Source organism: Chiloscyllium punctatum, chromosome 16 (genome assembly GCF_047496795.1).
Source record: "Chiloscyllium punctatum isolate Juve2018m chromosome 16, sChiPun1.3, whole genome shotgun sequence".
Taxonomy (NCBI): domain Eukaryota; kingdom Metazoa; phylum Chordata; class Chondrichthyes; order Orectolobiformes; family Hemiscylliidae; genus Chiloscyllium; species Chiloscyllium punctatum.
The window spans coordinates 20,747,204-20,770,106 of record NC_092754.1 but is presented as its reverse complement, the minus strand read 5'-3'; the positions used below and the strand labels follow the sequence as shown (position 1 = coordinate 20,770,106).

Sequence of the window (22,903 nt, the reverse complement as noted above, 5' to 3'; positions counted from 1 at the left end):
TTCACACATGCACTACCCTCAATGTGAAAAAATTGCCCCTTGGTTCTCTTGTGTATCTCTCACCTTTCACCCTAAACCTATGCTCTCTAGTTCTGGACTCCCCCACCCCAGGGAAAAGACCTTGTCCATTTATCCTATCCATGCCCCTCATGATATTATAAACCTCTATAAGGTCACCCCTGAGCCTCCGACATTCCAGGGAAAACAGCACTATCCTATTTCCTTTGATTTTTTTTTTATAAGGACTTCCAGGCACACTTAGACATCTTGCAGATACCATTCTCACAATCACTCAGTGTTACTGCATGTGAATGTCTGGTCTTTCAGGTTTCATGCATACTGTCCTTAATGGACCGCTTGTGTCCTGTAAGGGAACCAGTGCAGATTGAGGCCTTTAAATCCATAACTTGAGAAACTGAGGTAAAATTCTCACTTTGGCTCTTGAAGATCTGCTGTGTTTGACCTTTGCAATGGGATTGCTGAAATTAGGTGCTGGGCCCTGGCTTTTTATATCAACTTTTGTATTATTACTATTGGGTCCAGGTTAGGTTCCTCTCTCACTTCCACTGTCAACTGTCCGAGCCTTGAATTCAGAATTGTTTTTTCACACTTGTAGCTTGTCCCAAATCCAATTCACTGGATTGTGATAATCATTGCAAATTTCCTTCTGTTTAAATTTAACCAACTATTACCCACATCCTGATGGAAAATTATCCAGTCAATCATTTGCATACAATATAACTGTGAGGTTTACACAGTGGAGAAAATAGCCAGAGGTGAAACTGGAATGATAAATATTGGCTCATTTCTTTAGTTTCCAAATGAGACATTTTTCCACCAGACCCTTTTCGTAATGAACAAATGAAATGAGAAGTGCAACATGAAATCTACTTGAACCTTTGAAACACAGAGTTGGGACAAGGGAGCTGTTTGATATGATCTGATAGTCCTCCTTCTGCTCTGCTTCATTCCGTTCTGTCCTGACTACCTAGCTTCCTTGTCTCATCTCTCAAATCCCTGAAACTGGGAATCAGCATTGTGACTCCCCTCTGTCTCAAATGATTGAATGTTTCTTTGTGTTGTGCGACTGGAACTGGTTGTAGCCTTCAAGATAGTCTTGCTGCTGTGGATGAGCTGAGGAATTGAGCAAGTGGACTCTTCTGGAGTTTCCTGAAGGCTTATTTATGAACAATGGGCCCTTGTCTTTATCTCTTTCAGTCTCACCGGTGGTCTAGGTCTCGCTGCCAAAACGATAACGTGTGTCCGGAGAATGAATATTGCTATGAAGCTGAGAAACGGTGCTGCTCTAATTGTCCTCCAGGTGAGTGTCATCTTTTACACTGTCTCTTCCATTTAAATATCTCACTGCCTCATGATCACCCCTACAACCCTGCTGTCATCTTACCAATGCAACCAGAATGGTTTGTATCAGGTTATTATTCACCCAACTGAAGTTTCAGTGACCATGGATACAGTGTAAAACCCTGATTAGATCTTACATAGCAGGACTGTGAGCAGATCTGGGCACCACACCTGAGCAAGAAATACAACATAGGTTTCTAAGAATGATACCTAGGAGAGATTCTACAAATTTGACCTGTATTTTCTTTTTCTAGAATTTATAAGATCAAGGAGTGATCTAGAATCATAGAATCCCGACAGAGTGGGAACAGGCCCTTCGGCCCAACAAGTCCACACTGACCCTCCGAGTGTCCAACCAAACTCATTCCCCATTTACCCCTGACTAAGCCTGACCTACACATCCCTGAACACTATGGGCAATTTAGTATGGCCAATCCACCTCACCTGTACATCTTTTAATTGTGGGAGGAAACTGGAGCACCAGGAGGAAACCCACGCAGACATGGGGAAAATGTGCAAGCTCCACACAGACAGTCACCCGAGGGTGGAATTGATTCCAGGTCGTTGGCACTGGGAGGCAGCAGTGCTACACACTGAGCCACTGTGCCACCTCAAAAAGATCTAACAGGAAAAGACAGGGTAGATAAAGATAAACTATTTACGCTGATTCCTAGTTTCAAACTTCCAGCTCAGTTACTGTCTCCTTGACTTGTCCGATGTGCCCATCTTCTTTTCCACCTATCCACTCCACCCTCTCCTCCTTGACCTATCACCTTCATCTCCTCCCCCACTCACCCATTGTACTCTATGCTACTCTCTCCCCATCCCCACCCTCCTCTAGCTTATCTCTCCATGCTTCAGGCTCACTGCCTTTATTCCTGATGAAGGGCTTTTGCCCGAAACGTTGATTTCGCTGCTCGTTGGATGCTGCCTGAACTGCTGTGCTCTTCCAGCACCACTAATCCAGTATTTGATTTTCAGCATCTGCAGTCATTGTTTTTACCTTATTTCCGCTGATTGTATATTCTAGAACTAGGGGACATAGTCTAAAAAGTTAGGATCAGACCATTCAGGGGAGATGTTAGGGAGCTTTTCTCCACATAAAAGGCAGTAGTTATTTGGAACATTCTTCCACAAACAGTAGTTGATGCAAGATCAGTTGTTAGTATTAAATCTGAGGTAGAAGCATTTTTTATTAAGCAAAGGTATGAATGGTTATGGGTCAAAGGCAGGTATACGGAATGAGGTCACAGGTCAACAATGAACCCATTGAATGGAAAAACAGGCTTCAGGGCTGAATGGCCTGCTCATGTTCCTATCTGTACAATGTCCAACCAAATGCTCCCAGGCAAGCTCCTGCAGGGTTATCTTCTCACCACAGTATACAATAAATTTTCCCAGGATACATGCAGCATGCATTTGATACGGAGCAATGTCCTTTCAACATGTTCCATCAAACAATCCCAGGTCAGGTTTGGCACAGATTAGTTTAATAGAAATAGATTATTGATGTAACAATGGTTACAACACTTAAAGGATTTAAGAAGGAAAGTATTAAATCATTATTCCTGTGACTGGTGAATCAGTTGAACTGGTGACTCCAACTAAGATTCGCACATGAAGGGGGAGGAATTGAAAATAACTTTTCTTTCACATGGAGGGTTAATGTAATTTGGATGTTTAAACTCAATTAGTTAATGAGTCAAAGACTCATCATTTAAAAGAAGTCAATAAGTATTTGAAAAGGAAATTATCTAAAGACAGGATAGGGAAACAGGATTAGAGCACAGAACTACATCCAAACTGTCAGCACTGGTTCGATGAGCTGCTTGGCCTCCTTCAATGTTGTGAATGTTTTGATTTTCTGAAGTCTTTTAGGAGATGATTCAATGTATTTCAGGTCAGGACTTGTTCTCTAAGAGTCATTGGAAATTCAACCCTTAGTCACTGCATGTCAGCATCTCACTTATCTTTACTTCCTTGTTCTGCTTCGCAAAAATACACTTAGCCATTTCCTACGTGATAAGACTGCATATAATTTCAGATTCAAATCTTGCATCACATCAGTCAATGACCTTTCACTGAGATAAGATAAGCCAACCACACATTTGGACCAGGCAGCTTTAGAACATGCCAAGCAGTGAAATGGTCAAGGCTGCCCTGAGTAATGTAAGCCCCTATCCTACAGTTCAGAGGGTCTATGGCAATGACAACAGACTTGAATTGCAGTATCAGGGTAGATAAGCTGAGTCTCCCTCACACATCCTCCAACTTCTGCAATCATATCTATTTTAAATGAAAATGTCTAAAGAACGGAATAAAGCTGGCTACACAATCCTCATTGACCTAAACACCAGAAACAACATCAGCAAACCTGGGCCTGTTTCCTACCTGGTGAGCACTTGTGGGCATGTGTTAAAACTGAGAGAGCTGTCCCACAGGCTAGGCAAACAACAGCCCAACATTATCTGTAAGGTGTGATTCCATATATACGACTGTGTCCCAGACAACAACATTACTATCCCTGAGTCTGTCCTGTCCCATTGGCAGGTCAGGCTCACCAGAGGTGGCAGCACAACTAGGGAACTTGGTTGGGAGATGTCCTGGGAGTATTCAACTTTGACTCCACTCCTCCTGAAGTCATATGGTATTAGGTCAAACATGGATAAGGAAACTTCCTGTGATTGTCATCTCCAGTTCCTCCCAGCTGATAAATGGAAACATCTTAAAGGAAACGTTGAACATAGCAAGAGTGCAGCATGTACTCTGGGTGGGGGTCTTCAATGCCCATTCAAAGAGTGGCTCAGTATTACCAGTATTGACCAAGCTGGCCCAGTCCTAATAGATATACCTGCTAGACTGGGTCTGCAGCAGTGTCAGGAAGTCAGGAGGAAAAGACTTACTTGACTACTTCACATTGAAGATACCCTCCATTATGATGCATGGCATTACTACCAAGCTAAATGGAACACGCTTTGATCAAATCTCATAATTTAAAACTGGGCTTCCATGAAGATGCTCTAAACCATCGGAAACAAATGTTTCTGTGTTCTCATGGCCTGGCATATTCCTCACCCTACCCTCACCATCAAGCCAGGAGATCCATCATGGTTCAATGAAGAGTGTAAGAGGGCATTCCAGGAGCAGCACCGTTCCTAAAAATGAGCTGTCAACCTGATGAACACAGGACTACTTAATCTCAAACAATGAAAATAACATGAAATAGACAAGGCAAAACATCTTAAAACTGATGGACCTAAGTCAGACCTAAGTTCTGCAGTCCTGCCTCCATCCAGTTGTGAACAGTGGGAGACAATTAAGCAACTAACAGGAAATGAGGTTTCACAAATTTTCCAATCATCAATGATAATGCCCAGCATATCAGTGGAAAAGACATGGCTGAAGTATTTCCTGAGGTTACCAGCATCACAGAAGCTAGTCTTCAGCCAATTTGATTCACTCTACTTGATATCAGAAAATGGCTGAAGGTATTGGATAATGCAAAGGCTAAGATCCCTGACAAAGGAAGATAGTTACAAATTCCTTACAGCGTGGAAGCAGTCCTTTCAGACCATTGAGTCCTTCGAACAACATCCCAACCAGATCACAACCCTACCCTATCCCTGTAAACCTGCATCTCCCATGGCTAAGCCACCTAGCCTGTACACTATGGGGCAATTTAGCATGGCTAACCCTGCATCTCCCGTGGCCAACCCACCTAACCTGCACATCTTTCACTGTGGGAGGAAACCCATACAAACACAGGGAGAACATGTAAACTCCACAGAGACAGTTGCCTGAGGGTGGAATTGAATCCAGGTCCCTGGCACTGTGAGGCAGAAGTGCTAACCACAGCCATCGTGCCTACACTGTTATTGTAGGTCAGCAATGTCACTCTCTGCCGGAATTCCTCAGGGAAGTCTCCTATGCTCAGCTCTCTTTAGCTGCTTGCCAATATCCTTCCATCCGTCATGAGGTCAGATATGGGGATGCTTGCTAATCATTGTACAATGTTCAGAACCTTTTGCGACTCCTTGAATACCACGGCAGTCTGTGTCAATATGCAGAAAGACCAGGACAACATCCAGGTTTAGGCTGGTAAGTGTCAAATAACATTCCTGCCATACAAGTGCCAGTCAATTACCCACAACAGAAAATTTAATCATCCTCCCTTTGCACTACCATTGCTGAATCCCTCATTGTCAACCTCCTGGAGTTACCATTGACCAACAATTGAACTGGACCAGCTATATAAACACTGGCTACAAGAGTAGATGAGAGACAATACTGATACATTCTGCAGTGAGTAACTCTCTGCCTGAACCTCCACATCTGACCACAGTCTACCAGATGTGTGATGGAAACTCTCAACCTGTCTGATCAAGTGCAGCTCCTACAATACTGAAGTAACTTGACACCATTCAGGACAAAGCATTCTGCTTGATATCCCTTCTATCACCTTTAACATCAGTCTCTTTACCACCAATGGACAGTGGCAACAGTGTATACTATTGACGAAGATGTGCTGCAGTAACTCAAAGTCTCCCTTGACAGCACCTTCCAAACCTGTGACCTCTACCACCTAGAAGGACAGGGCAGCACTGCTACCTGCGAGTTCACTTCCAAACCACTCATCAACCTGACTTGGAACTTAATCTTTATTTCTGCGCTGTGGCTGAATCAAAATCTTGGAACTTCCTTCCTAGTAGCACAGTGGGTATCCATTCATCCGAGCACATTCCCATCTTTTCCTAAGCAGTTAAGTGCCAGCAAAAATGCTGGACTAGCCAACACTGCCAACATCCATAAGTGAATATTAAAGTAGATTAAGTTATAGAAATATGCCTCAGTTGGGTTAGATTGTTCTCCTATTTAGTTTGCTTCTGACCTCTTCAAAATCTTCTGAACAAGACAACCTGCATTTCATTCATGTTCTATGATCCTGTCACTTTCCAGCACAGACTGCAGCTAATCAACATCTGAGGAATTGAAACCCCTTGTGATAAACGTTTTGTTCATCAAGCAGACAGCTCCTAATGCTGGGAATAAAACGCATTACACTGAAGCATCCAGTGTCAGCTACAGTCTGGGTTAGATACTGAGTAAAGTTCCAGTACACTTCGCCCTACTAAACACTCTTAGGACAAATACATCATAGGTTGGATATAAGGTATTTGGAAAGATTTTGGTTATTTTACCTTTATCACTTTGCTGAGTAGATTGATTTTAATCATTCACTCAACTTGCGTCGATAAATATTTTCTGATATTTGTTTGAATTTGCCCTAATTTCTTTGTGGCCTCTGCCCACTTGGCCTCCTGCTGTAAATGACATTGTAGATTCCCCTTTTCTGCCCCATATAATCTTTGCATCTCATTCACACACTCTAGATACTGTAGCCCAACGTGTCTTCCTCTGTTGTCTCAGTTATATGCTAATTGCAGTGTCTTAAACATAGTTGCATTCTGGGAGGCCTATGCAAAGTAGCATTCAGTTTTGGGCTTCAGTTTATCAGCCTCAAAGTCACAGTAAGTACTCTGAAGTGATGGGTATGTCAAACACTCATTGTATCTTTCTCATTTGTCGCACTTGAAATGATTTTTCTTTCTGACTGGGTAGATTTTAATCTGCAATTGTGGTGTGGTGCAGCCTCCTACACACTGCTCACTCAATCCCAATCTTACTTTCACTATTATTTTCAAACAAAAACAGTGGCAGCAATGAGGCTGGTATGGAGAGTGCAGTAGTCAGAGCAGGAGTGAGGACAGTGTTCTATTACTACAATATCAGTAACTTGACCACATGCTATATCTTGAGGTTCCCAGAAGAACATTTGCAAAACTATGGCCATTAAAACAGAAACACTGTCCCCTATTAACCTAGCACTGCTCATTCAGAACTGCACAAAGTGCTGAATAATTTCCTGGAACGCAAGTAGTGACGATAAAACGATATTGCACAGAAGGAGGTCATTTTACCATTGTGCTTTTGACTGTACATTGAAAGCGATATCCAATTAGTTTAGCTGACTGCTTACAGAAAACCTTATTACTTCAAGTTTTTAATCCAATTCTTTGTTAAAAGTTGATATTTAAAGTCTGTTTCCACTACCTTTTTTAGGCACTGCATTCCAGATCACATGGAGCTGCGTTTTGTTTTGTTCCATCTGTTGTCTCATTCTTTTTGCTAATAAGCTTAAATCTATGTCCTGTGTGTGCCAAACCTTCTGCCACTGAAAATTGTTTTGATTAAGCTTATTTGCTCCATCAAAACCCTCTATTATTTTAAACATCTCATTCAAATTTCCCTTTAATCTTCTCTGCTCTAAGGAAAACAAACCCAATTTCTCTCTTTTTTGCATTTAACTGAAGTCTTTCATTGCTGCACTTTGGAAAAATTGCAGAAAAGATTTATGACAATGTCTTGACATCCTTCCATAAGCTTGGTATGTAGAATTTGACACATACCAGATCAGGGACATAATCAGACACTTACAGAGGCTTAGAAAAATGTACTTGCTTTTATACTTTATACCTTTATTTATGAAGCCAATGACTGTACATAGCTTTGACTTGGCCTGCCATGTTCAGAGGCTTGTGTATGTCCACCCCAGGTAATTTTGTTCCTGCCTCCTCTTCATCTTGTGCCATTTACTTTATATTTACCTCTCTTCATCCACACAAAATGTATACCTTTTCACTTCCATGCATTAAATTTCACCAGACTCACCACGTCCTCCTGAAGTCCCTTTAAATGTTGCATATGTTGTTTGATGTCACTTGCAAACTTTGAAATTATGTTCTCTGTACCTAAATCTAGGTCATTTAAAGACATCAAGAAGAGCAGTGGTCCCATTACTGTGCAGTGAAAGATCCCAATGTTTACTCCAGTCTGGAACAATAACCATTTTCAACTTTCTGTTGTCTGTTTTTTTTTTAGTTTTTGTATCTGTTTCACTCCCTTTCATCACTTTGCTAACATTTTTATTTTGTAATACTGTATAAAACACCATTTCTAAGACCAGACACACAACAGCAAATACACTGGCTTCATCAAATTTATTCCTTCTTTCACCAAAGAAGTGAAACGGGTGGCACAGTGGTTAGCACTGCTGCCTCACAGCGCCAGAGAGCTGGGTTCAAATCCCACCTCGGGCAATTGTCTGTGTGGAGTTTGCACATTGTCTGTGTGGGGTTTGCTCCGGTTTCCTCCCACAGTCTAAAGATGTGCAGGTTAAGTGAATTGGCCACGCTAAATTGCCTGTAGTGTTAGGTGTAGAGGAATGGGTCTGGGTGGGTTGCTGTTCGGAGGGTCGGTGTGGACTTGTTGGGCCGACAGGCCTGTTTCCATACTGTAAGTAATCTAATAAGTCATCTTAGCTATAATCTGTATTTAGCAGATCTGCATTGGGTTTCATTTATTATGTCATAATTTTCCAATTGCTGATTAAGTTTGGCCCAGATTAATTTCTGTTAACATTTCCCCAATACCGATATACAGCTGGTTGGTTTATCATTATTGGACTTAGTCTCCTTCGTTTTTTCTGAAGAGAGCTGGAAGATTTCTAAGTCTTTAGTCTGCTGACACCACTCCCATACAGAAGGACAATTGCAAGATCGTGGCTAAAGCCTTTGCAATTTCTACCTTTTACAGCAATCTAGGATGTAGCCCATTTAGACCAGATGATTTTTCAACGTTGAGAACTGTCATCCTTTTACAAGTATCTCCTTTTTATTTATTTTTATCTTCTTCAATTACTCTAGTTGCTTCTCCTTTAGGGTAAGATTGGCATTTTAGTGAACTCAGAGCCAAAGGATGGTTTCTTATCTCAGCACATTCTGAAGCTGACCAGAGGACAGGCTATACCATAAACAAAGACAGAAATTGCTAGAGAAACCCAACAGGTCTGGCAGCATCTTTAGAGAGAAAACAGAATTAACATTTCGAGTCCGGTGATCCTTCTTCAGAACTGTTCAGAACGATTTTTGTTATATAATTGGCTTGGACAAAGGGATGGAAGGTCAAATTAAGATAGTGAGTTTGTGAAGAGCATGCAAGGAGTTTACAAAAAATAGGTCTTATAACTTATTGGGCAAAGGTGGGACAAAAAGAGTATAATGTGGGAGAATGTGAAGTTTTGGCAGAAAGAATACTAAAAAACAATTGTTAAATGGTAAGAGATTGCAGATCTCTGAAAAAGCAGAGGGATCTGGGAGTCTTTGTGCATGAATCACAAAGCTTTAGTAGGCAAGTATTAGGATAACTGATGGAATGTTCTCATTTTTTATAATGGGACTAAAGTAGGGAGGTTATACTGCAGCTATACAGAGCACTGGTGAGGCCCCATCTGGAGTACTGTGCACAGTGGTAGTCACTTGTTAAAGGATATAAAAGCATTAGTAGAAGTTCAGAGAAGGTTTACTATCTAATACCTGGAATGGACAGGTTCTCTAATAAGGAAAGGTTAGACAGGCTAGGCTTATATCGATTGGAGTTTAGAAGAGTAAGAGGCAACCTGACTGAAACATATTAAATCCTGAGGGGTCTTGACAGGGTAGATGAGAGGATGTTTGCTCTTATGGGAGAATCTATAGCTAGGGGTCACTTTAAAAAAATCAAGCAGAATGTGGAACTTGATTCCCAACTAAATTATGAGCCTGATTTGTTATAAGCTTCTTTTTCTCTGTTTAGTTTAGTTCCTATATCTTTTGTCACCTTTAGGGATTTCTAAATTTGTGTATGATCTTCTTTTCATCCTCTTGGAAATGTGAAAGTATCTCCTTTCTGAGGGTTTCCCATTACTTTTTAACTGATTTTGCCTGTTTCTCTTTGCTTCCAGTCCATCTGGGTCATATCTGTTTTCATGCCACTGAAACTAGCTCTCCTCCCATTAAAAGCTAATCCACGATCACATATCACCACATCTTCTTGTATCGATGCATTAAGTAAAAATTCCACTCCTTCCATATTTCTCAAACCAGATCAGCGACCTACACTGTCACTCCTGAACACTACCATGATCACACACACGTTAGTTCACATTTATACATGTGCACTCGCGCTCTCTCTGTTTCTTTCGCTCACTGGTTTATCCTGCATTGGAAATCCATTGTTTCACAAGCCTGACTCATGGAGCATCCTCTACAGTACATTAACAGGCTGAACTCTGCTTTGAGCTCTTTCTCACCAAATGTAATTTCAATCTTAATTATGTTTTTGATTCTAGGATTCTACCGAAAAGATTTCTGCACATCCAAAAATGATACATCCTGTGAACCTTGTAATCACATCTCCTACAATGAGGACTGGAATCATTCGTACGAATGCACAGTTTGTGTGGGAACTTGTGCAAATGGTAACTCTCATCTTCTATCTCTTAACGTATCATGGTCTGGACTCCGAGAATCAGATCGACAATGGTCAGATCCAAAATAGTCTCAATACAGCTGAAAGTACGCTGAGCCCCTTCCACAGGTTGAGACCTTCCTTTGGTTTTTTGGACAGAGGACATAGACATGCTGCCTAGACTAGCATTTATTCTGGGGAAGGTGATGGTGAGCTGCCTTCTTGCTGCTATCCATGTGGTGTCGGTGCATCAATGGCACTGTTCGGGGGCTAGTTCCAGGATTTTGACCCAGTAATAGTGAAGGAACTGCAATGTATTTTCAAGACAGGATGTATGACTTGGTGGATAACTTGCAGGTGTTGGTGTTTCTGCAGGAATGTTGTCAAGGCCCAGCTTCTTTGAAATATATATTTATTCACTCATGAGATTGTGCATCAATGTCTGGGCCACCATTTATTGCCCATCCCTAGCTGCCCTTGAAAAGGTGGTGATGAACAGCCTTTTTGAACCACTGCTTTCCATTTGGTGTATGTAGACCCACAATGGCATTGGGAATGATGGTCATTCAGGATTTTGATCCAGAGGCATTTAATGAGCAGTGATATATGTCCAAGTTAGGCTAGTGTGAGGTTTGGAGGGGAGCTTGCAGGTGGTGATGTTCCTATGTATTTGCTTCCCTTGTCCTTCTGGATGGTGAGGTTGGAGCGTGCTACCTGACAAGCCTTGAACAATTTCTAAGTGCATCTTGTGTATGGTATACACTGCTGTTTGATGGAGTGGATGTTTGGGGACATGGTCAAGAGTGTGGTGCTGGAAAAACACAACAGGTCAGGCAGCATCCGAGGAGCAGGAGAATCGACATTTTAGGCAGGAGCCCTTCATCAGGATGCTGCCTGACCAGCTGTGCTTTTCCAGCGCCACACTAGACTCTGATCTCCAGGATCTGCAGTCCTCACTTCCTGCTTTGTGGACATGGTGTCAGTCAAGTAGGTGCTTTGTCCTCAATTGTGTCAAGCTTCTTGAGAATTGTTGGAGTATCCAGTCTGTTCATCTGTTCCTTGATATGACATGAAGTGAAGTGAACTGGCTGAAGGCTGGATTACCACCTACTGTCATCCCTTCCATTCCCTGTCCCCCACCCCCATCACCTCCCACCCCTCTGCCACCTCATTCAGCTGTTGAATCTTACTCTCTAAGTTGAACACCAGTTGGAATACACCATCCCTAGTCTGTATGAGAGATGCTGGGGACCTCAGCAGGAGACCAAGATGGATCATCCACTTGACATTTTGGCAGAAGTTGGATGCAAATTTTTCAGCCTTGTCTTTTGTTGGGCTCTCCCATCACTGAAGATGGGGTTATCTATGGAGACTCCTCTTCCTACTATTTTTTAATGTCCATCCCATAACTGACTGAATGTGGCAGGACTGCAGAGCTTGCATCTGATCCATTGTTTGTGGGCTCTCTTAACACTGTCTGCTGTGTGCTGTTTGGTGTGCAAGAGCTCCTGTCTTATAACCTCATCAGGTTGACACCTCGTTTTTAGGTAAACTGCTGTTTCTCTTGACATGCCTTTCTGCACTCTCCTTTGAACCAGTCGATGATCTGGCTTGGTGGTAATGGTAGGGTGGTGAAATGCCAAGTTATGAGATTGCAGATTGTGGCTGAATACAATTCTGCTGCTGATTGGCCCACAGCGCCTCACGATGCCCAAATTTGAATTGCTAGTTTGCTCAAAGTCTTCCTCTTCAGCACAGTGGTAGTGCCCCACAATATGGTGGAGGGTATCCTCAAAGTGAAGCTGGACTGGTGTCCACAGAAACTGTGCGGTAGCCATTCTTATCGATGCTGTCATGGGACAGACTCATCAGTGACGGGTAGATTGTTGAGAATGGTGTTTTTCCCACTCGATTTCCTCATAACTTGTTGCAGACCGACTCCAGCTACTTTGTCCTTTAGGACTGAAGCAGCTCAGTCAGAAGAGGTGCGATTGAGTACTATTATTGTGGGACATTGAAGTCCCCCATCCAGAGGATATTTTTTAACCTTGCCATGCTTAGTGTATATTCCAAGTGGTATTCAACATGGAGAAGTACTGGTTTATTCATTAATGAGTTCAAGTTTCAGTTCCGGTGAGATATAACTCAAGTGGGGCAGTGACTGTTTGTTTATTCCCAACTCTAGTACTGACAACTACCTGTCCTTTCCACTTCTGGAGTGGTACTGAACATCACACACCAGGATTTCCAGCTGGGGTAACAGTAGTGACAATTGGACTCAGTATCTCTGGATTAAGGATGAGCACATCACTCAGAATGCCTTATTCTGAACGCCAGCTGGGAAATGCATGCAACTGTCTGTGTTCAGATGTCCGTGCCCCTTTGGATAGGACATCACAGGAGCCATACTTCCTGTGATGCTCCCAAAGGTGAATATCTGGAGTCTGGCTTAGGTGCACAGTCGACAGCAAGAAAACTGGACTGGGGGTGATTGGTAGCAAATTCTAAACTGAGGATCAAGACCAGAGGGGATGGGTTCCAAAGTGAGCTGTAGTCTCCCAAGACACCAGGAATGTGATCAATCTGACACCTGTATTTTGATAATTATATTTCAGATCAGGTTGAAGTTCAAAGCTGTTCCCGAACAAGAAGACAGAAGTGTGAGTGTAAACCGGGAATGTACTGTAAATCTCCGAGTCTCAACTATTGTGATCAGTGTGTTCACTACACGAGGTGCACCATGGGAGAGGAGCTGATTGATGCAGGTGCGAAAGAGATGGTTTGGGTCTTAATGAATGCAGAAAGAACAGATCTACGAGAAAACTGGGCTGAGGCTGCACTGAGTAGAGGGGAGGAGATGAGCAGAGGGTGAGAGACTGATGTCCAGGGATAGGAGGCAGGTCAGAAGGTGACAGTGGTGTGCTACAAACCAGACTGGGAGAAGAATGAGCTGGATTGGTGACAGACTAGGCGAAGGGTGAACCGGACTGGTGATAGACTGGGAGAAGGTGAGCTGGGCTGGTGATAGACTGGAGAAGGGTGAGCCAGACTGGTGATAGACTGGTCGAAGGGCAAATCAGACTGGTGATAGACTGGGAGAACGATGAGCTGGACTGGTGATAGTCTGGGAGACGGGTAAATCGAACTGGTGACAGACTGGGCGAAGGGTGAACTGGACTGCTGATAGACTGAGAGACGGGTGAATTGGACTGGTGACAGACTGGGAGAAGGGTAATCTGGATTGGTGGTAGACTGGGAGAAGGGTAATCTGGACTGTCTTTCCTGACTCGCCTTTCTCCCAGTCTAATTCGCCCTTCGCCCAGTCTATCACCAGTCTGCCTGCAGGGTGATCTCCAGCATCTGCCGTCCTCACTTTTTCCCTGGTGATGGACTGGGAAAAGGGCGAATCAGACTGAGAGAAGGGCAAACCTGTCTGGAGGCAGACTGGGAGAAGGGCATACCGGTCTGGTGATAGACTGGGAAAACGGTGAGCTGGACTGGTGATAGACTGGCTGAAGGGCAAACCGGTCTGGTGATAGACTGGAGCTGAAAAATGTGTTGCTGGAAAAGCGCAGCAGGTCAGGCAGCATCCAAGGAGCAGGAGAATCAACGTTTCGGGCATAAGCCCTTCTTCAGGAATGAGGAAGGTATGCCAAGCAGACTAAGATAAAAGGTAGGGAGGAGGGACTTGGGGGCCTATCACATTCCCAACGCCCCTCCCCCAAGTCCCTCCTCCCTACCTTTTATCTCAGCATGCTTGGCACACCTTCCTCATTCCTGAAGAAGGGCTTATGCCTAAAATGTCGATTCTCTGGCTCCTTGGATGCTGCCTGACCTGCTGCGCTTTTCCAGCAACACATTTTTTCAGCTCTGATCTCCAACATCTGCAGTCCTCACTTTTTCCCTGGGGATAGACTGGGAGAAGGGTGAGCTGGACTGGTGCTAGACTGGGAGAAGGGTGAATCGGACTGGGGAAAGGGCAAATCTGTCTGGTCGCAGACTGGGTGAAGGGTGAACTGGACTGGTGACAGACTGGGCGAAGGATGAATCAGACTGGTGCTAGACTGGGAGAAGGGCATACCGGTCTGGTGACAGACTGGGTGAAGGGTGAACTGGACTGGTGACAGACTGGGTGAAGGGTGAACTGGACTGGTGACAGACTGGGCGAAGGGTGAACTGGACTGGTGATTGCCCTTTGCCTAGCCAATCAGACTGGTGACAGACTGGGTGAAGGGTGAACTGGACTGGTGACAGACTGGGCGAAGGATGAATCAGACTGGTGATAGACTGGAGCTGCCCTTCTCCCAGTCATCACCAGTCTGATTTGCCCTTCGCCCAGTCTGTCTGCTGCGCTTTCCAGCAACACAATTTCCAGCTTTGATCTCCAGCATCTGCAGTCCTCACTTTTTCCCTGGGGATAGACTGGGAGAAGGGTGAACGGGACTGGTGGCAGACTGGGAGAAGGACAAATCAGACTGGTGATAGACAGGGAGAAAGATGAATCAGACTGGTGATAGACTGGGAGAAGGGGGAACTGGACTGGGAGGAGGGCAAACTGGACTGGTGATAGACTGGGAGAAGGGGGAACTGGACTGGGAGGAGGGCAAACCGGACTGGTGATAGACTGGGAGAAGGGGGAACTGGACTGGGAGGAGGGCAAACTGGACTGGTGATAGACTGGGAGAAGGGGGAACTGGACTGGGAGGAGGGCAAACCAGACTGGTGATAGACTGGGAGAAGGGCAAATCAAACTGGTGATAGACTGGGTGGAGATCAGAATGTGATTGCCTTGACCAGCAACTATTGTTTCTCTGTTTCTTTTTTGGTTGAGTTTAATATTGATCAAGCTGTAGTGTACAGTGAATATTGGCCATCTCTTGTTCACTTTCTTTCTGTTTTATCCCCAGGAAACCATCGTAAGGACAATGTTTGCAAACCCTGCCCCACGGGCACCTTTTCCAATGTACCAGGTGCTAAGTGCCAGCCTCATACCAAGTGAGTGGCAACCTAGGTCCCTGATTGATCAGTCCCAGCCTCCTGCTGGAGGCACAGTTTGGGATTTAGCAGTGACACCGTGATGGTGAGACTGAGGGAGAGGGGTTAGCAGGCAACAGTGGAGGCCCAGGATTCACCTTTGCTTGGTCTTTGATTTAGGTTGAAACAGGAGCTACAATTTGGCATCAGTGCCTTTCTTCGGCCAGTGAAAATCATTCTGCTTTGGGACCATTGGTCAGAAGGATACTGAGTGTAAGAAATAGGAGTAGGAGTAGCCCATTAGATGAAACTGCTCTGCCTTTCAACAAGCTCATGGTTGATCTGCCCAAGGTCTCTTTCATGCCAGTTCAGCATGGCCCTCAAGTATCTGATATACCTCCATGCTAACCTTTTCGTGTTTCGTGCAAAAGGTCAACCAGACCCCTCTGCAATTTTTTTGGGGTCTCTCTCCATTTAACCAATAGTCTACCTTTTGAATCTGCCTACCAAAATACATGATCTCACACCTTCCTACATTAAAGTTCATTTGACAAGTTTTTGCCCACCCACTCAATCGATCCACATTCCCATGCAGATTCCTAATGTCCTGGTCACTCTTCCCCCCTTTTTTTTGCATCATCAGTGTATTTGGATTGAGGCTCAAGGACTGATCCATCTGGTGCTTTGCCATTTCCATCTTTCCAATCTGAAAAGATCCACCAACCTGAACTCTGTGTCTTGTGCGGGTTACCAGTTCACAGTCTATGTTGATGCATTTCTTACAATACCATGAGCTTGTATCTTGTGCAGCAACTCTTTTTATGTGGCGCTTTATCGAATACCTTCTGGAAATCCAATACACCACATCCTCCAGTTCTCCTTTATCTACTTTGTTATATCCTCAAAAAACTGAGCAAATTTGTCAAACACAATTTTCCTTTCACAAAACAATGTTGACTCTATTTGATTTTGTTAAGCTTTTTCTAAATGCCCTGCTAATTTCTTTCTTAACAATGAACTTGATCATTTTCTTAATGATGATACTAGGCTAACAGGCCTTTAGTTTCTGCTTTCTGTCTCCCTCCCTTGACCTGGTTGTCATAGAAGCAGATTTCCAATCTGTTGAAACTCTCTCTGAATTCCAGTGAGTTTTGGAATATTTTGACCAATGCTCCCACTATCCCTGCAACCACTTCCTTTTAAGGCATATTTATTAAGATAGATTAACCGACAGCAACAGCTGGCTGCCAAATCTGTCAACGTTATGACATTTCAAATGTTGGGGACAATTGCTGCTCCCTCACCCTGGCACTGCTGAACAACTTTTCCATGATTCAGGGCAGCATGGTGGCTCAGTGGTTAGCACTGTTGCCTCCCAGCACCAGGAACCCGGGTTCGATTCTACCCTCAAGTGACTGTCTGTGTGGAGTCTGCACATTCTCCCCGTGTCTGTGTGGGTTTCCTCCCACATTCGAAAGATGTGCACATTAGGTGGATTGGCCAGGCTAAATTGCAATGTTAGGTGGTTTATGGGAAATGCAGGGTTATGGGATTAGGGGTGATACGCTCTTCAAAGGCTCAGTCTGGACATGATGGACCAAATGGCCTACTCCTGCACTATCGGGATTCTATAATCCTATGATTCAGTAGGTCACAGATACATCACCTATTGGATTATCTGCATGGCTCTGTCCAGCTTTCAAACTGCAACACTGACTCAGAGCCTTGTTTCGTTAGTGTGACAGAAATATTCACATTCCAGGAAATCAGTCTCCATTGGTCCAGCTATTTTTACTGACTTTGCTTTCTCATCTGTTCTTTCTCCAGCTGCTCCCTGTTAAATAAGCATTTAGTGAAAGGAGGTACAGCGTCTGAAGATGCTGTCTGTGGCCAAGTAATAACCAGCACCATAGCAACCAGCATCCTCACCATCTTCACCCTGCGGCCTAATGACGAGAAACTGAATCTGACAACTGTATCCACTGCAGTCACAACACCGAAAGGAAACAGTGAGTCAATTTAACCCGAATGATTTCTCCTTTGTTTGCCCAGACAAGCCCAATTATAACTGCCCCTACCTCCACCTTTTTACTAATAGACAAACTTGTAAATATGTAAGCTCAGGTGAAGGTGCCTTCAGGTGGTGAAAGGCTGAAGGCTGACTATATCAATGAAACATTCCCCTGCACTACAGCCACTGGAGACCAGTTTGGCAGAGACCAAGATGTAAACAGCATTAAATGGAGCATCTGCACAAAACAGCAAATATTCAGAACACCAGGGGTGCCCTGAGAAACATACTCCCTCTCACTGCGTAGTCAAGAACTATAATAAATGAGATGGAACTCTGAGACGGGCCACAGGGTTTAAAAAAATCTATAAAGGTAGATGGTGCTTATCCCAGGGGGGATTGAGGAACAGGATTTGTGAGACTATCATTAGAAGATAATCACTGGATCCTGGCTGCCTTTCGCTGGAGGAGAAGGTGTGATCTCCTGGTCCCATTTTCTGCCTTGTGCTCTTACATTCGGGCTTACAAGAGAATTAGCAAGCAACAGAGAGAAAGTTAAAGGCTCAGCCTTTCTTCTAGACAGCTCTGCTCTTTCACTCCCTCTTACACACTGTCTTTGCTCTCTTTTGAATTGTCATTCTTTCTCTCTGTCTGGAGTCTCCTCCCTAATTCGTTCATCTTATTTTTCAACCTCTCCTCCTTTCAAGATGCTCTTAAAACCTTCCTAATCTTCCATGGCATGGTATCCACTTCGGATTGATTCCATTATTAGGAAATATCTGGGATGGTTTATTATATTACAGGTGCCATTTAAATGCAGATTATTGTAAGTCATGCTGTGATCTGATATCTATTTTGTGGTCCTCCCAGGACAGATGGTCGATTTGTTTTTGGCGATTGGGTTAATTCTTGCGTTCCTACTGATCCTCATTGTTTCAAGTTTGCTGTTCAGACGCAAGGAATATTTCAAAAGCTTGTTTTTATCCAACAAAACTAAAGGTGAGAATTTTCCAGTGCTGTCTAATGGTCTCTGTTTGCTTTGCTCCCTTTTTATGCGTCCTGCAATCTGAATTCCTCAATTATAGAGTCATACAGCACGGAAACAAGCACTTCAGTCCAACCAGTCCATGTCGATCATAATCCTAAACTAATCTAATCCCATTTACCTGCACTTGGCCCACCTCCATCCAAATGAGGGCAGCACGGTGGCACAGTGGTTAGCAGTGTTGCCACACAGCGCCAGAGACCTGAGTTCAAATCCCGCCTCAGGTGACTGACTGACTGTGTGGAGTTTGCACATTCTCCCCGTGTCTGCGTGGGTTTCCTCCGGGTGCTCTGGTTTCCTCCCACAGTCCAAAAATGTGCAGGTTAGGTGAATTGGCCACGCTAAATTGCCCGTAGTGTTAGGTGTAGGGGAGTGGGTCTGGGTGGGTGCACTTCGGTGGGTCAATGTGGACTTGTTGGGCCGAAGGGCCTGTTTCCACACTGTAAGTAATCTAAAAAAAAAATATTTCCTATTCATGTACTTATCCAAATGTCTTTTCAAAGTTAGAACTGTATCCAAATCCACCACTTCCTCTGGATGTTCATTCCAAACACAAACCATTCTCTCTGTTTTTAAAAAAAAGAAACTGCCCCTTATGTCTTTTTAAAATCTTTCTCCCCTCATCTTAAAAATATGCCCCTAGTCTTGAAAATCCCCACCCTCAGGAAAAAGATACCCGCAATTCGTCTTACCGAAACCCTTCATTATTTTCTAAACTTCTATAAGGTCACCCCTCAACTTCCCACGATCCAGTGAAAAAAGGTCCCAGCCTATCCTGCCTCTCCTTATAACTCAAACTCTCAATTCCCAGCAAGATCTTTTCTGAACCCTTTCCAGTTAATAATATCCTTCCTACAACAGGGAGACCAGAACTGGACAACAGTACTCCAGAAGGAGCCTCACCAACATCTTGTACAAGGTAAAAACAATGACTGCAGATGCTGGAAACCAGATTCTGGATTAGTGGTGCTGGAAGTGCACAGCAATTCAGGCAGCATCCGAGGAGCAGTAAAATCAATGTTTCGGGCAAAAGCCCCTCACATCTTGTACAACCTCAACATAACATCCCCAACTCCTATATCAAAGGTCTGAGCAATGAAGTTATCCTCCAATTCTTTTTCTTCAATGTGCCTCTGGAGTCCATATTCCCATTTCCTTCATATGTTCATTCAACCTTCTGCTCCTGGCCCCCTTCACTTGTTTGATGTTAAAAGCTCGGCAGTAGGTGATGGTGTTGGAGCAAACATTTTCACCACTAACTGGAGTCACTTTCTGTCTGTCTTTCAGGCCCTGTCTATATTGTGACCCCTTACCGTATATACCTGGGCATGGAGCCCGGCAACAGTGCCAATGCTGATCAGGAAGATCCCATCATTCAACATCCCGAATCCCACATTCATTTTCCACAGCAGGAGTCAGTGAAGTCGCAGAATACAGGAGAGAGTCACATTTACCCAGTGGAGGAGGAGGGGAAACTGTTCCGGGACCCCGTGCCTGCTGCTGACTATTAGGAAACAAACTGAGCTGAACTGCCGTTGGACGGACAAATAAAAGGAATATTGGAAACGCTGTTAAATCTGGAATGGTGTTTCCGGTGGGAACGTGATGCCTGGACTAATCTAGCAGGCATGGCCATCCTTTTCCAATAGTTTCTAATATCGGACAGAATGCAGCTCCTTTGCTGTGTTGGGTTGATGTCTCAGTGCTGACTGGGCGACTCAATGTTTTTCCTTTGTGACCTGTTTTCCTGGAATCTGATTGTTTGTTTGTGTTTTTTTTTCAAAGAATCTTTATTTCCTACTGGGTGTTAGATTGACCCTCAGAGCTGGGTTTAACTGGCTGAGAGACTGGATTTCAGAGTGTTCTTTGAGATTAGCTGCAAGCTGACCTACAAGTGCAGAGTCATGGGCTCTTCATCAGAGTCCAAACCCCTAGAGCTCACTAACTGTAGCTGAATGTTGGGAGACTGTTTGTTTGTACAGATACAACAGAAAAGGATTAGCTGAGTCACCGAGAGTGGGCAGTGTCTGAATCGGTGAATGATGGGGATGGAATTTGAGTTTAGATTAGATTACTTAACAGTGTGGAAACAGGCCCTTCGGCCCAACAAGTCCACACCGCCCCACCGAAGCGCAACCCACCCATACCCCTACATTTACCCCTTCACCTAACACTACAGGCAATTTAGCATGGCCAATTCACCTGACCTGCACATCTTTGGACTGTGGGAGGAAACCGGAGCACCCGGAGGAAACCCACGCAGACACGGGGAGGACGTGCAAACTCCACACAGTTAGTCGCCTGAGGCGGGAATTGAACCCGGGTCTCTGGCGCTGTGAGGCAGCAGTGCTAACCACTGAGCCACCGTGCCGCCCATGTGTACTCTGACCCGAGTAGCACTTAGGGTATCAGCTGATCCAATGATGAGCATATGGTGAGTTCACACTTGCTGTCACACCCACATTAGAGCTAAGAGGGAATGTATAGATAGATAGATTGGGACAGTGATTCCATGAAATATCAACACCATTTCTCTTGCACTGAAGCAAACTTCACAGGTAAGAATTTGCTAATGTTTGGGTACCTGGTGGTGGAACACTCAGCAACAGTTCATTTTATTCTTTTATGAGACGTGGACATCACTGGTAAGGTCTATGTTTGTTCCCTATTCCTAATTGCCCTTGAATGGAGTTGCTAACCCCTCCATTTTTGAATAGCCATGAGACACAGGAAAGGGTGTAGGGGATGCTATAACGGATTCATCTCTAGGTCATTTCAGGAATCAATTAAAAGTCAACCACTTCAGGTCTGGAGCTGCATGTAAGTCAGACTGGATAGGGTTTGGCAGATTCCTGTCCCTGAAGGACATTAGTGTACCAGATACCATTTTGCGAAAAAGAATAATGGTTTAATGGTCACCATTGCTGAGGCAAGCTTTTAATTCCTGATTTTATTAGTTGAATTTAAATTCCATCATTCACAGTTTGCGAATATCAGTCTGAGCTGAGGGGTGACAATCTGCTCCGTTGATCAAGTTATGAAATCCAGACATCACTGCCTTGCTTCTACAGTCATGGGTGAGCCAGGATGGTAGTGCCAGTCTGTGTCAAGTTGTGTCTGTGCCAACTGAAAACACCTTCCCTCAATCCAGTTTCTCTCCCTTCATGCTACATGTTGTCAATACCATCAAAACAAGATGTTTCTAACAGGGTTCAGTGGACACTGCCCTTGTCGCTGACTCTTGTCCTTCAAGCCTGGTCCTTGGATTTCAAGTTTGGTAAATGGGCACAGGTACTTTTGGAAAGGTGCTGACTGACTGACTGGGCCTTGGGATTGTGGATAGGGTGTGGGTAGAAAGGCTGGATGCCTGTAGGCTGAGAGTATGCTTTGTGCAGTGAGTGAGGCCAATGATTGGCTAAGTTCACCATTGCTAAATCATTAAGCTTATGGTTCCTGTATTGTTGCTTTTGGGGTTTGTTATTTTTTTCCCCTCATGTAGCATGGTTACTGCAGACCTGCATTGGTCAGGGTGTCTGTTTCTGTTGACTCCGTTGTTGGATTGTGAACCTGTCTGTGTGAGAGCCTCACTGTGACAATTCATATTATCACTTGTAACGTGGAGAAATGGAACTGTGATCATCACCAATAAACTGCTGGATTATTGCAGTAAATGAATTCAGCTGCCTCCAAATACCATAACCAGTATTATAGAGTTATACAATATGGGAACAGACCCTTTGGTCCAAATCATCTGCGCCAATCAGACATTCCAGTCTGACCTAGTCCCATTTGCCAGCATTTGTTCGAGATCCTCTGAACCCTCCTTATTCATGGTACCCATGCAGATATCTTTTAAATGTTGTAATTGTACCAGCCTCTACCACTTCCGCTGGCAGTTTGTTCCATTTACTCTTTGCATGAAAACTGCTCAAGAATATGTGAAGAGAATTAAATTATCTTCCTGAAAACTTTGAAAGTGGTTGGCGACCAGGATGGAGAGTAGGGCACTGGCTGTAAAACTGAATGGGGAAGATTCTTGTTGTTTTTTGTGCTGGTGAAATACTGAAGGAAGCCAGTAGGGGGAACTTGTGTTCCATTCAAATAGTCTGATCGTGAATCAGGATGGGAACTGTGAAACTCCTTCTGAGCTGCTGCATTGCACACTA

The 22,903-nt window shown here is 44.0% G+C and overlaps 1 protein-coding gene across 1 annotated transcript in view; it reads left to right on the top strand.

The window, feature by feature from the left end:
• The window catches only part of LOC140487030 (tumor necrosis factor receptor superfamily member 9-like), a 32,514-nt gene extending 10,127 nt beyond the window's left edge, over window positions 1-22,387 (top strand). Inside the window, exons 2-8 of the mRNA XM_072586419.1 lie at window positions 1,219-1,321; window positions 10,589-10,717; window positions 13,323-13,472; window positions 15,615-15,702; window positions 17,509-17,690; window positions 18,563-18,691; window positions 20,025-22,387. Coding sequence (XP_072442520.1) covers window positions 1,219-1,321; window positions 10,589-10,717; window positions 13,323-13,472; window positions 15,615-15,702; window positions 17,509-17,690; window positions 18,563-18,691; window positions 20,025-20,248 — 1,005 coding nt within the window. The 3' untranslated portion in view covers window positions 20,249-22,387. The remainder of the gene's footprint in view (window positions 1-1,218; window positions 1,322-10,588; window positions 10,718-13,322; window positions 13,473-15,614; window positions 15,703-17,508; window positions 17,691-18,562; window positions 18,692-20,024) is intronic.
• Window positions 22,388-22,903: the final 516 nt, after the last annotated feature.